The sequence below is a fragment of the Gopherus flavomarginatus genome, chromosome 10 (genome assembly GCF_025201925.1).
Source record: "Gopherus flavomarginatus isolate rGopFla2 chromosome 10, rGopFla2.mat.asm, whole genome shotgun sequence".
NCBI lineage: Eukaryota > Metazoa > Chordata > Testudines > Testudinidae > Gopherus > Gopherus flavomarginatus.
This window is the reverse complement of record NC_066626.1, coordinates 48,524,469-48,538,753: the sequence shown is the minus strand read 5'-3', so window position 1 is coordinate 48,538,753 and position 14,285 is coordinate 48,524,469. Positions and strand designations below refer to the sequence as shown.

Below are 14,285 nucleotides of genomic sequence, written 5' to 3'. Positions count from 1 at the left end.
CTTCCTGGTTCTGTGACTGCAGTAATGCCAGAAGAATACAGGTTGACCAGGAACAGGAAATACCAGAATTCTTTCAAGAAAGCCAGTTATTGTGAATGTCCAGGCCAGTTTTGCAGATCCAGGAATTTTGAATAGCTTGGATAAAGGCTGAAATACCATCCTGATGTTGGAACCAAACCAAACTAGAGGTCCAAATCTTTTGAAGTTTGTCCACTGCTAGACCATCCAAGGTAACCTTCCAGTCTGGTGTACGTGAATTTACCTGCACAACTCCCATTTTAATTCATGGGTGATGTGTGGTCAGATACCTGCCAACCACAATGAAAATGGATTTGCTGCCCCTCTTATGCAATTGCAGCCTAGTCCAAGACAAACATTGTCATGGTCACCTAAGAAGAAAGCAATTAGCCCAAGTGGCACAAAGATGACTAAAACAACTGGCTACATAATTATCCTTACAAAGACAAAAGAAAGCAGCTTGAACAGGTTCTTTCTGCAGCATGGCTGAGCAAGGCCCGGTGAAGGCAAAGGTAAAAGTCCATGAAATTAAACATTTGTTTCCTAGGCACAAGGAGATATCAGAGTGCCATATTGAGCATTCAACACTTTGTTCACCATTTCATACAGACTGTGCTCGTTGCTGGGGAAATTAGAAGGGATCCTTAATGGGCAGATAAAAGTGGCAATTCATGTATAGATTTTGCAGAAGTAGGAGTTGGAAGAACATAGCTAGAGAACAAAAGCACATGTGGTGGGAATGGAACAATCTTTTCCAGCTCCAAACATTTCTTTTGGATTCCTCACACAATTTCCAGTCAACCCTTGCTCAGGCAAAATGCAGGTCAGTGGCAGTGTGCGTAACTAAGGGTTGACTAGAAATGGTGTATTGAGCTCAAGATTTGACTCACTGGGAGTTACCGATGCTCAGTATACCCACTATTTATAGCAATGTAAAATTCAGGGCTGGATTCAACAATAAAAATACAGTAAATCCAAATTTCACAATGTAATATGAAAGAATCTGGGTATTGAATCTGACCCTCAAAGAGAGTTAAAAGTATCTTTAGTGCAAGTCTAAATAGAGACTAATGGGATTTATTTAGTAAATATTCAGGATAAAAAAAGAAATATGCAGAATATTTGCAGTACCTCGGTCATTGCTGCCATCAAAAAGAGTGGAAATAGGAATGCCCGGACCTGTAATGAGAATTAAAAGAGAAAGAAAGTTGTATATCCTTTGAAACATAACTTGGTTTGAAGAGAAGAGTTACTATTAAAATATCAATGATAAGGTCTGTCAGATTACTTGAATTTTCTTGACTGGATGTTTGCATATAACTTCCTTTTCATAGAATCATAAAAATGTAGGGCTGGAAGGGACCTCAAGAGGTCTTCTAGTCCATCCCCCTGCACCTACACCACAAAACAGTGAACACTCTCTTTGAAAATGTCTTACTAACAAGTGTAATAATAGCTGTTACCATAGTGTAATTATACAGCAACATCAAATGACAGTATAATTGCCCTCCTTTTGAAAATTGCTGCGTAATTATGCTTCAGAATCCAAGCTTTCATTTAAAAATAAATAAATCTTACAGTTGCACTGAATATTTTCAAAAAGTGAACTGAACTTCCACAAAGTGCTCTCTGCCTGAGTCTGCAGACAGTCTGAAACAATGCTCTAAGAAAAAGTGTGAACTATCCCAAGCCATCTCCATTATATGTCAGCTCAGAAGCCTAAGGATGTCACTTTAAATGTTATCATTGTTAACCAAATGTGATGAAATCACCATATGCCCAATACGTCATTGATGTTTCATGTCAAAAGTGTCCAGCTGGCGCATTTGTGTCTCAGTAGTGACCCAGGTTTCAGATCCATACAAAAAGATAGAAGCCACTACTGTTTGATGGATACATATCGTAGTCCAAGTTGATACGTGGCATTGACACCAAAGAAGTTTTCAAAGAGCATAACACCCGCAGCCTTGTTGATTCAAGGTTTCATGTCACCAAGGCAGCTTCCTTCCCTAACAATGGAGTCAAGATACTCATGATACAAACAAGGATGCCAAACATCATACCAACCAGCCTCCAGTGTCTTCCCAAGTGACTCAATGCCAGCTCAGGTGGCTTGGACATCTGCTCTGTATGCCACAGTCCATAGCAGCCCACCAGTTTTATGCATTTGATCCAACAAAAGTTGGATGGAGAAGACCTTAAGGGCAGCCTCGCACATGCTGGAGGGATGTCATGGCTTCTAACCTCACCTGTCTCAGTCTTACTATAGAGCAGGCCACAACACTGACAGGAGACTGGGTTCTGTGGAAATGGGTGATCTGAAGTGTGCACTCTATGCTCCATGAGCAACATAATGAATGAATGACTGATTGTTAACCAGACTAGCTTCCCACCTAGTCTTGGTGCCAAAAGCCCCAATGTCCCCTACCAATCTGTCCAAGTCTCCATCATATCTTCATACCGTCTACAATGCTGTGATATATTTTTAAAAGAAAAATCTGTGGCACAATGAAAAATTGTGGGAATGTAAATTCAATTTAGTAGCAAAATATAAAAATACAAAGGTTTCTGTATTAAATTATACTGTACTGGGCTGGGAGCTGTGAGCGATACAGGCATAAGGGGGAAGGCAAGGTTGCACAATTCTGGGGTTCCTAGTGCATAACATAGGAGTCACTGCCACACACATTATGTCAAAAGCACTGCTTAGGAAATGGGTTCTTGACCAAACAACAAAGCTCTAGGGAGGAAGGTAACTTTTAAACCCCACAAAAAGCATTTATTTCCTGTAGATAAGGTGACATCCAGCTAATAGCTAAGGTGCCATTACATAAGGTGAACTCAAAATTAACAATGTGAAATGGGCTTCTGAGAACATGTCACATCACATTTGCTAAGGTGAGTGGATTGCATGTGGTGATGACAATATCAAATATTCTTGGCAAGGATGATTGAGAGATGTTATCATTCTGTTACATTTGCTCCAGTGGCTGGGGTTTTTATTATTTGTACAGCTGAACATTTAGTTCATATTCTGAAAGATGGTAACAAAAGATGCTACACTGCATATAGGATTGTGAAGGATGAAATGTACAGTTTTTTGCCTTGGAATTTTTATATTATATGTTGTCCATTATTTACAGTGCCCTGACAACAGGTGAAAACTTGGCCCACTGAGGTCTAGGCAAAATCTCTATTGATTTCAATAGACCAAGATTTCACCCACTTCTGCCTTGAGAGCAATTTCAAAGGTCTCATATTTATCCCTGTGTCTTGCTGCATTTATTTTCAGAAATTTAATATGTATTGTAAAAAACTACATCACTTAGAAAACTGTCAGCACTTTTGGGGTCAAATTCAGCCCTAATATAAGCAGGCTCAGGTCTTAATGACTTCAGTGGGAGTTGCATCTGCTTGTGCCACAACTGGATTTGGCCTTCTATGTTAGAATCAAAGTACAGATAAGCTGGTACCCAAATAATGAAACAGAAAGGCTGAAGTTCATCAGGAAACAATTTTTTTTCCTGTGAAATATTTTAACAAATTTGTTTTAGTCAATTTTTTTTAGGTTTTTGTAAAAAAACTGAAATCCAAAAAACAAAAATACTTTGGTTTTCAGCAACTGAGAACATTTTTTTTCACAATTTTTGGCAACCAACATTTTTCAGTTTAAAATGTCTTCTATCAACTAAATGAATATTGCCTGGAATAAATATCATCATTTAGCTCACATTCCCTTGAAAATACAACTTAGAATTTGTTTGGTCACATACTATACTTACCATAACAGACTAGGGCATAATACTTAGCATTTTCACTGAATCTTGCTGTATAATACTGGCACCTTTCTTTCCTTAGATTACAAGTAATGCATTGTTTCCTTAGAGGATTGCTTCCAATGCTAATTCTAGGAGGAAATGAAAACAAAATGATACAATATCATATTGCTTTGAAGTACATTTTCAACATAATGCTGCCCCACCTGTTCCAAAACAGCTATATTGTAAAGTCGTCACATTTAAATTACACTTTCTAATCAATGGTTTACAGTTTTTCAATATTTTTAAACAATAGTTGTATGATTCAGACAATATTCCTCTCCCCCCTCCCCAATGCCAACTTTCAGATATATGCTTAGTATTTCTGGGATTGTATTTTCAAAGTCTTCAATGTGGCCTGTCTATTTAGACCTTCAGGTACTAATATGGCCCTCATCACCATAGAATCAGAGTGCCTCACATTTATTATTAACGGATTTTGCTCTCATGGCATCTCATAGTGGATGGTCAATGTAAACAAGCTGTCTTGCAGCCCGTCAGTGCATTACCCTGGCGGGCTGTGTGCGGCCTGTGGGCTGCAGGTTGCCCACCACTGGGATAGGTTAAATTACTTTCCTAAGGTCAGACAGGAAGTCTGTGGCTAAGCTGGGAATTGAAGCCGGTCTCCTGAGTCCCAGTCCAGTGCCCTATCCACTAGACCCTGCTTCTGCCTCCATTTGTTTGTGTCTGCAAATTGCAGTTAAAACACTTGCAAATGCATTTTTAGCACTATCACACATGTGTTCAGGTGATTTACACATACAAGTCTATCACATATACATGATAGTATCAAAATGTACCTGGAAGTGATATATACACAAATGGGGGCCACATTTTGAAACTGTATCCCAATGTTGTGTGCCCCTCCAAAATGCATGGTCACTTTAAATATAGTAATACATATGATCTATTCATTGCAAGATACCCGCATATGCTGTGCAACAGCCCAATTCAAATTTTAGGTAAGAACTTCTTGATATTTACTCTTAAAATTTTGAAACTGTTTCTGACTGTGTAGAATTCTCTTTTATATGATATAAACCCAGATCCATCTGATATTAATTTAATCAATATTTATAAAAGTTTGATATGAACTTACTTGTATATATTCCTTCTCCCTGGATAGCCTTCAAATTCATTGCTTGAATAGAATCTATGAATTAATTTGTTTGTTATTAAGTAGTCCATGAAATCATAAGCTGTGAATTAGTATTGAGCATCCTAAATCAGAAGCCTACTTGAAAAGTTATATTTAACTAAACTAGAATTTGGATTTTGACTTTTTTGGTGTGTGTGTGTATGGGGGGGTTATCAAGATGTAACAGTGGGTTAAGCACTCTACTTTTTCATCCCTCACAACCTTTGTTCAAATCCTGAGACGATGGCAAATGAACCATGAAATTTAATCACTTCATCCTACTTCCCAGGTGTTAGTTGATCAACTAGATGTAATGTATAGATCCATCTGTACAACAGAGGACTAAGCATAACTGCTCAGCCCTAAGCACTGAAGTCCTGATGAATGGTGATGGGTTTACTCACATGCTTAAAGTTAAGATGCTTTAGCTCTTTGCTGAATAGAGGCCTAAAAATTATTAGAAAAAAATGGTGGACTTTGATTTTCAAAAGGTCTTTCAGAAGCCCCTGTGTACAAAAATGTGCATATTTGTACAGAGAATTTACTATAGCTGTGTCCACAGACTGGGTATTTCCACCATAGCTAACTATAGCCATGTGCATACCCAAATACCTGATTTCTGTACACAGCTGTGGTAATTCTAGTAAAATTGCACAGGTCTCAGGCACCTACCCCTTTGAATATCAGGGTCCAATGAGACTAATGGAACCCTGAAAAAATCAATATAATTGTAGTACTTTCTTACGGACAGCAAATAGCACATAAACAACAGGCTGTGCTCTGTAGAATACTTACATTGCATCATCCATTACTTTGAAAATGTATATCGCCTCCCATTGTCCATTTGTAATTGGTATTGCATTTTCCTATAAAACAAGATATTGCAAGGTTATTTCAGGAACTTACAATATAGGAATTACTGAGGATAATTCTTTGTTTGACATACCACTGAGCCATTGATGTAATGAATATGTTTATAACCAGCCTTATCACTAAAAATTTTGTAGTAGGAAGTGGTATCTGAAGTAAAATATGGTGTTGAAACGAAGAACTGAAACAAAGGAACAGAAACAAAAACAACCAGGCTTTTAGAGCAGTTTATAATATGCACAGTTTACAATATGTACATTAAAGCAACCAGAGAGTGCTTTAACTGTCCTTTCTTTTTATCACAGTGTACATTTTGTCAAATTTCTTAACTGGTAACTGGTCACAATGCCTGCCAACATGTACACACGATTTCTGCTTCATGCAGGGGGGATTATTTTGTGGGGGTGTGTGTGTGTGTTGGGTTTGATCAATTTTTTAATTTAGTCATTTTTTAATTATAGTCAGAGTTGGTGATTTTTAAAAATAAAAGTTTTTGAATAAAATTAGTGTTTGTGAAAGGTGCTCGGACTAATAGTCCTGGTGACTAAAGTTTTCTGTTTATACACAAGCATGGGGCAGAGGCTGTCCAAGCTTCTCCACTCTGCCCACCAATATGTTTCAGTACTGTTGGGGTATAAAGACAGTTCAATCTCTAATCCTGCTCAAACCTTGGTCTCTGCTGAGACAGTTAACAAGGGAGCCAGTTACTCCAACTGTGATTTTTATTTTTTAAATAAGAGAAAATGGTCTCATAGAAAATGGTCTGAAGCCACCAACCCATTTCACATATGCCACCAGATACTCATTAGATCCTATGACTTTCCAACACTGTTGACTTGAGCTGTATTTGAACCTGTGACCCCAGAGCTAAATTGTTCTGTATTCCATTATTAATCATCCTAAACCATGAAACCCCCCATAGAGAATAAAGCAAAATTATTTTGTGCAGTTTCTATTAGTTCTTATAGCAACCCAACATCATTAATCCAAAAGTGAAGGTAAGGAAAAGGGGATTAAACAAAGTGTCTTATCCCTGTAGGTGCATAGTATTTATCTCAAATAATAGGACTGTGTGTACTGCAAATTGAAGTTTTCAATTAAGACCAGTGTAAGAAGACCCAGACACTGCTTGACTGAATCTTGGTAATTGACCTTGCCATGCTTGAGGAGTAATAGACATATATATAGGACATAGAAACTATGTATGTATGTATAGATAGATAGATAGATAGATATCCGAATGCTGTGAAAACTATTGGACATAGATATTTATATTGATGTATTTTCAGTTGAAAGCAAGTATCAGTTACCCACAGGTTTCTGGTCTCTGGCTTCAAAAGCTTCTCTCTTGGTGAAGAAGAGCAGCACTTATCACTAAAATTGTGCTCTGAAAACACTGTTTACATTTCAGAAATATATTAATTATAGATATGTCCAGATGAATAGGAGCTGCCCAGTGATGCCAAAGGAACTTTCTTTATCTACATCCTCTGCCAGCAGAATGCCTCTTGCAGCCACTCCTGGCACTGTGCACTTAGTTCCTTCTCACTTATGTGGATGTGATTTCCATAACTTCAGTATAGCCCAAAGTCATTAAGACTGAGATTTGCAAAGTCAGTGGGAGATGGGCACCTACCTCCCTCAGGCACATTGAAAATCCCAGCCTTAAAATGCATCAGGTGTAGTGTTCTACATATATGTATTCCATGACACAGTATGATGCCAGCTTATTCATATTTCCAACATTATTGTGAAGATAAGTAAATTATTGTAGCTTTTCATTAAATCATAGTAAAAGACAACAAAAACCCTACTCCACCAGCCCATCCTGTCTGACTCGCTTCTACATGCTGCCGATTCTGAAAAACAAAATGAAGGGCAAAACCTTTAGGTTGTGTAGGAAAGAGAAGAGCACAATTTATTCACAGAGAGAAAAGTTCTTCAAATAAATATGGAACTGCAAACTGACACTGTAGAAGGATTTTAAGGCTAAATTCAAATCACTCCTAAAATAACACATTCCAGGAAACCTAGAAGGATATCTGACAAAATTTTTGTATCATAACAATCAATAAAAGCTAGAATTAATGGCTATTTTATCTCAGTTAATTTTTCATTAAAAATCAATCCTTTCAGGACTATTAATGTTAAAAATGTGGGTAATTTGGCATAGTTCCACTGACTTCAATGGAGTGATGCTGATTTACATCAGCTGAGGAATGGAGCCTGTATTTTATGTTCATTTTCAAATTTACACTTGAACTTTTCTAATAGACTTTATATACTGTAGCACATAAGCTACATCAGATCACACTGTTGTAGGAGCCTTTTATACCCAAGCACAATGGGACACTGATGAGCAATGGGGAATTCTTTCTCCTTTTCTCCTCTGGCAGAGGCTAAACGCATAGGATCATATTCTGGATTCATTTATTTACACATTTGTAAATGCAGAGATATTCCATTTAATTTAGTGGAGTAACTCTAGCTTCACAGCAATATAACAGATCAGAATCTGATCTGCTTCCTCCATGGCATTAGAACTCTCAGCAGTCTGGAGAGAAAACTCTTCACTACTCTGCAGAGAGATTCTGGGGACTCTAATTTGTATGAATAGTCCCACTAAAGTCAATTAAAGTATATTCCTCTTTTAACATAATTCATATTTATAGAATCAATGGTTGCATTTTTCAGAAGTGACTAGTGATTTTGGGCATCTCAATATTTGGGTGCCCAACTTGAGATACCATAATGTGACTGGATTTTAACATAACAGGTGCTCAACCTCTCTAAGGTGTTTCAATTGGGTACACAAGAATTGGAATTAAGGATTAATGTGTAGAATTTAGACACTGAAAATCACGAGTCACTTTTGAAAATGTGGGCATCTGGAAGTCCTCATATCACTAAGGATTTTCAGGATTTAGGCCTTTATAATATTTTTCGTGTTGACCTTTAAAAAATGGCTTGTACAGATTTAGAATGTATTCAGATCAGTTATTTTACTAGCTCTAATGATCCTTTTACATTTTTAGGCTTTGATTTGTGTTTAACTTCGAAAGTTTCTAATGCATTTCCAATAGTTTCTAATGAATTTTTCACAGCTGACTGTAATGTCCTGATTGTTAGATGGAACTAAATTATTTACTGGTTAATGCTAACAATTCTGCATGCAATAAATTTGTAAGTTTTTTTAATTTTAGATGAGGGGTTTTTTTTTAACTGTTCATTTAATGGAACAGTTCTTCACAGTCTGGAGCCCTGTGAAATGCACACACCCAAATTAGCTCTCAGAAGAAAAGATTTTGCATTTCTTATCCTTAATGTAGTGTCTCAATTAACATTCAGAATTGTGACTTTTCCTCCTCTTGTCAATCCTACAAGGTGCTATGCACCCTTAACTCCCACTGACTTTGGTGGAGGTTGAAGGCATTCAGCACCTCAGAGGAGCACTCAACACCTTGCAAGATGGAATCCTTATGCAGCACTCTGTTGAATAGTTAACTCAGGTGCTTGGCTTTGTTTCTTATTAATAGGAAAAATGCAAACAGAAAGGGTAACATTTTTCAAGTTAATAAGTCTACAAGTAAAATAACATTCAATTTAACTTTGTGCAATTCTGCCTACTGGCATCTTACAGTCAGCTCACAGCTTAGGGCCTGATCAGCAAGTGCTTAAGCATATGAGCAATTTTCATGGGACTACTCATGTGAGCAAAGTTATTTAAGTGCCTGTGCTTAAAAAGGCATATTTACATCTATGCATTCTGAAGAAAAACTTTAAATCAATGCCAAATAGAAAATGTTCAAAACAATTTTGTTTATGAAATAAGCAACCGTTTGTAAGGGCCAAACCTCCAAAGACTTAAGGATGTAAGTAAAGCTCTACCTCTGCATTCCTGATTTATTTGCCTCTTTTTTTAATTAACGCCTTGAGCCCACAAATACGTGAGCATGTGTGTGACTTTTCTCACACAAGTAATCCCATGGACTCCTATGGGACCACTCTTATGTGTAAAGTTACTCAAATGCTTAAGTATTATTTGCAAGCCTCCGGCTCACAACAACATGTTTTCATAGGCCTCAGTCCTGCAAACACACACACAACTTTTACACACACAAGTAGTTCCATTGAAATCAAATTGGCTTCTATGGGACTATTCACATAAATAAAAGATAAACACATGCATGAGTGTTTGCTGGATCAGGGCTTTAGAAATTACTAGTAAAATATATTATTTTCAAATGCATAAAGCACAGCACATTAATTGTACTTTATGCCCTTGGTTTAATCTGAAAACAAAGCAGAGATGGAACTGTTTTTGCCCATGGAAATGCACAGAGATGCACTTCTTCAGGACAAATAGAGCTAATGCAGCACTCCCATCTGGTCACACGCCTTCAATTGGCCATTTGTGCAAACTTTAATATGATAAAAGCACTGTGTAACTGTATAAACAAAGTATTATGAAAGCATCAACATAATTAAACAAGGATTGTGAACACAATCCTGCAAGATGCTGATCACTTTGGCCCCAATCCAGCAAAGCACTTAAGCACATGCTTAACTTTAACATGGAATTAGTCCTATTGAAGTCATTTACATGCTTAAAGTTAAGCACATGTGCTTATGTGCTTTCCTGGATCAAGGCCAGAATGATCAACATCTTGCTGGTAGACCCCTTAATCCCTTGATGTTTCTAAATACTTTCAATTTTCTATATAAACTTTAATCCTCAAAACACATGTCTCTTACTGATGGGACACACATTCAATATTAAGGAGAATCTGATTAAATCTGTTATATAATGAAGATGGCCTTTTTTGGAAATGTAAAATTGCTTATAGCAGTGGCTCTCAACCTTTCCAGACTACTGTATCCCTTTCAAGAGTCTCGTTTGTCTTGCGTACCAAGTTTCACCTCACTTAAAATCTTATAAAATGACACAAAAATACAAAAGTGTCACAGCACACTATTACTGAAAAATTGCTATCTCTTTTTTACCATAGAATTATAAAATAAATCAATTGGAATATAAATATTGTACTTACATTTTAGTGTATAGTGTATAGAGCAGTATAAACAAGTCATTGTCTATGAAATTTTAGTTTATACTGACTTTGCTAGTTCCTTTTATGTAGGCTGTTGTAAAACTAGGCAAATATCTAGATGAGCTGATGTACCCCCTGGAAGACCTCTGCATACCCCCAGGGGTACATATACCCCTGGTGAGAACCACTGACTTATAGGACCCTGATCTGCAAATTGCATATGAATAACTTTACATTACTGTGTCTGAATTGTCCCAATGCAACTGTTCATGTGTGAAAAGTTACTTGCATGCATAAGCTTTGCAGGATTGAAACTTAACATCCTTTTAAAGTCTCAGCAATATCTGCTGTACATATAATTTGTAAAGTTCATTTGAGTAAATTGAAATGTCATGTCCTTTATATTTGAATTATATAAAATAACAAAACTAATTGTATAAAACAGACAAAAAAACTTCTTCCTGTATAAAATTGGTTGCTTGATTCTATATACCCTAAGCTTCAACCTGAAGTGAATATTTATGGATGGTTTAACATAATCTCTAGAAACAAGATTTATGCCCATTATGAGAGACTTTTGACTGCAGGAGCATGAATGTGACTTGCATACTGAAATTAATGCACTTCAGTGTAACCATTTTTGGGAGCATCTGTATGAAATTTATCAGAGAAATGTTGACCACAGCTCTCTCATCTCTGTACGTCTTCCTCTCAATCTTAATGTACATAGTTTTGAACTATTCCAACTGAAGTAATTTAGTGACTCAAATACAGCCTTAACATAAACTTCCAAAGCACATAAATTGGATGCATTTTTTACACAATTAGGCTCTTCCGTGTGAGGAGATCTCCTGGCTCAGAAATAAAGAGAATTAAACCCAATAGTTTTGAAGTTAGTGGATATCTGTTTTGTGTTTTATTTAAACTCTTTGAAAACACAGTACTGACAATTTGGTTTTTCGCTTTGTAGCTAGATTTTATTTATTTATTTACTTTGCAAAGGTGTCACAGTATCATGAAATAATTCACCATTAGTTCTAAATTATTACTTACAGTAACTCCTCGCTTAACATTGTAGTTATGTTCCTGAAACATGCTACTTTAAATGAAATGATGTTAAGTGAATCCACTTTCCCCATAAGAATTAATGTAAATATAGGTGGTTAGGTTCCAGGGAAATTTTTTTCACAAACAAACAAACAAACAAACAAACAAACAAACAAACAAACAAACAAACAAACAAATAAAAGTGTTTGTTTAAAACTTATACATATGTATGTATAAGTTTTAAACAAACTATTTAATACTGTACACAGCAATGATGATTGTGAAGCTTGGTTGAGGTGGTGGAGTCAGAGGGTGGAAGAGGGAGGGATATTTCCCAGAGAATGACTTACTGCTAAATGATGAACTAGCACACGGCTGAGCCCTCAAGGGGTAACACATTGTTGTTAATGTAACCTCACACTCTACAAGGCAACACAAATGGAAGGAGGGAGACACCACGGCAGACAGACACAGACACACACCATGTGTGTTTGTGTGTGTGTGTGTGTGTGTGTGCGTGTGTGAGAGAGAGACTCGCATTGCCCCTTTAAGTACACCAACCCCACTCTAAGTACGCTGCCTTTTTAATTAGATCAGCAAGTTGAGACAGCAGCTGCTGCCAGCAAGCTCCCTCCCTCTTGAGCCCTGTTGTGTCTCCCCACTGTGCATTGGAGATGGGGTAAAGGAACAGGGGAGGCAGGACACTCTGACGTTAGAACCCCTTTTTCTCCCTCCTCTCACCCCGCCCCTCCCAGCGAGCAGGAGGCTCCTGGGAGCAGCTCCAAGGCAAAGGGCAGGAGCAGCACATGGCTGTGGAGGGAGGGACAGCTGAACTGCCTGGCAATTGATAGCCTTCTGGGTGGCTGCCACACACCTGATGGGGGGCTGCCTGATGGGGGGCTGCCGGTGGACCCTGGTTCCAAGCCCGCACCAGCTAGCTCCAACGGGCTGCTCTTTCTGCAAGCAGTGGACTAAGCAGGCTGCCAAACAATGTTATAAGGCAACAAAGAGTCCTGTGGCACCTTAAAGATTAACAGATGTATTGGAGCATAAGCTTTTGTGGGTGAATACCCACTTCATCGGACGCATGTTATAAAGGAGCACTGTGCAACTTTAAACGAGCATGTTCTCTAATTGATCAGCAATGAAACAACATTAACTGGGACGACGTTAAGTGAGGAGTTACTGTATTTAGTTTAACAGTGAGGGTGATTAACTAATGCAGTGGTTTTCAACTTTTTTCATTTGTGAAACCCTAAAAAATTTTGAATGGAGGTGTGGTCCCCTTTGGAAATCTTAGACGTAATCTGTGGACCCCCAGGGATCCGCAGACCACAGGTTAAAAACCACTGAACTAATGGAACAAACAACCAAGGAAAGTGGAAGATTCTTCATTTCCTGATGTTTTCAGATCATGACGAATACCTTTCCGGAAGATATGCTTTAATAAATCACATATGATAGGGCTCAATACAGGGGTAACTGGGGGAAGCTCTATGGCCTGCATTATACAGGAGGTCAGGCTAGATCTGTGGTTCTCAACCAGGGGTACAGATACCCCTGGATATGCAGACATCTTCCAGGGGTACATCAGCTCATCTAGATATCTGCCTTACAACAGGCTACATAAAAAGCACTAGTAAAGTCAGTACAAACTAAAATTTCATATGGACAGCGACTTGTTTATACTGCTCTATATAAACCATACACTGAAATGTAAGTACAATATTGATATTCCAGTCAATTTATTTTATAATTATATGGTAAAAAATGAGAAAGTAAGCAATTTTTTCAGTAATAGTGTGCTGACACACTTTTGTATCTTTTTGTCTGATTTTGTAAGCAAGTAGTTTTTTAAGTGAGGTGAAGCTTGGGGGTATGCAAGACAAATGAGACTTCTGAAAGGGGTACAATAGTCTGGAAAGATTGAGAGCCATTGGGCTAGATGATCTAATGGATCCTTATGGCCTCAGAAATCTGTGAATCTATGTTCAAAGTTTTGTAACTTCAACTGTAAATTTGTTTTCACAACAATGTTAAGCATATATTTCAATGTGCAGTACCTCTGGACAGTACCAGGAATTGGAGTTTTCTTGGAAGTCACATACAGCTAAGACAGAAAAATTCTGGATTCGCTTTAGCCATTGCACGCCGATTCGATTATCTGTTACCCAAGTGAGCCAAGTGAAATAGTGATCACTAAAAACAAAGAATGAAAGCTGGTTATTACAGTATACAAATGGGCTATTGCTATTGCATCCATTATGGCCCCAATTTTGCTCTATTGAAGACAATGGAAAATCTCCCATTGACTTCAATGGTGCTGGATTCGGCCCTATGTGA

The 14,285-nt window shown here is 37.6% G+C and overlaps 1 protein-coding gene across 4 annotated transcripts in view; it reads right to left on the bottom strand.

Annotated features, from left to right (window-relative positions):
- The window catches only part of FAP (fibroblast activation protein alpha), a 53,963-nt gene that overhangs the window by 16,775 nt on the left and 22,903 nt on the right, over positions 1 to 14,285 (bottom strand). For 3 of the 4 annotated variants that reach the window (XM_050969236.1, XM_050969233.1, XM_050969232.1), the window contains exons 11-17: positions 14,006 to 14,141; positions 7,659 to 7,703; positions 5,921 to 6,025; positions 5,770 to 5,840; positions 4,936 to 4,989; positions 3,801 to 3,925; positions 1,150 to 1,197 (exon numbers count right to left, since the gene is read on the bottom strand). In XM_050969236.1, coding sequence (XP_050825193.1) covers positions 1,150 to 1,197; positions 3,801 to 3,925; positions 4,936 to 4,989; positions 5,770 to 5,840; positions 5,921 to 6,025; positions 7,659 to 7,703; positions 14,006 to 14,141 — 584 coding nt within the window. The remainder of the gene's footprint in view (positions 1 to 1,149; positions 1,198 to 3,800; positions 3,926 to 4,935; positions 4,990 to 5,769; positions 5,841 to 5,920; positions 6,026 to 7,658; positions 7,704 to 14,005; positions 14,142 to 14,285) is intronic. The other variant, XM_050969235.1, reaches the window with a different exon arrangement.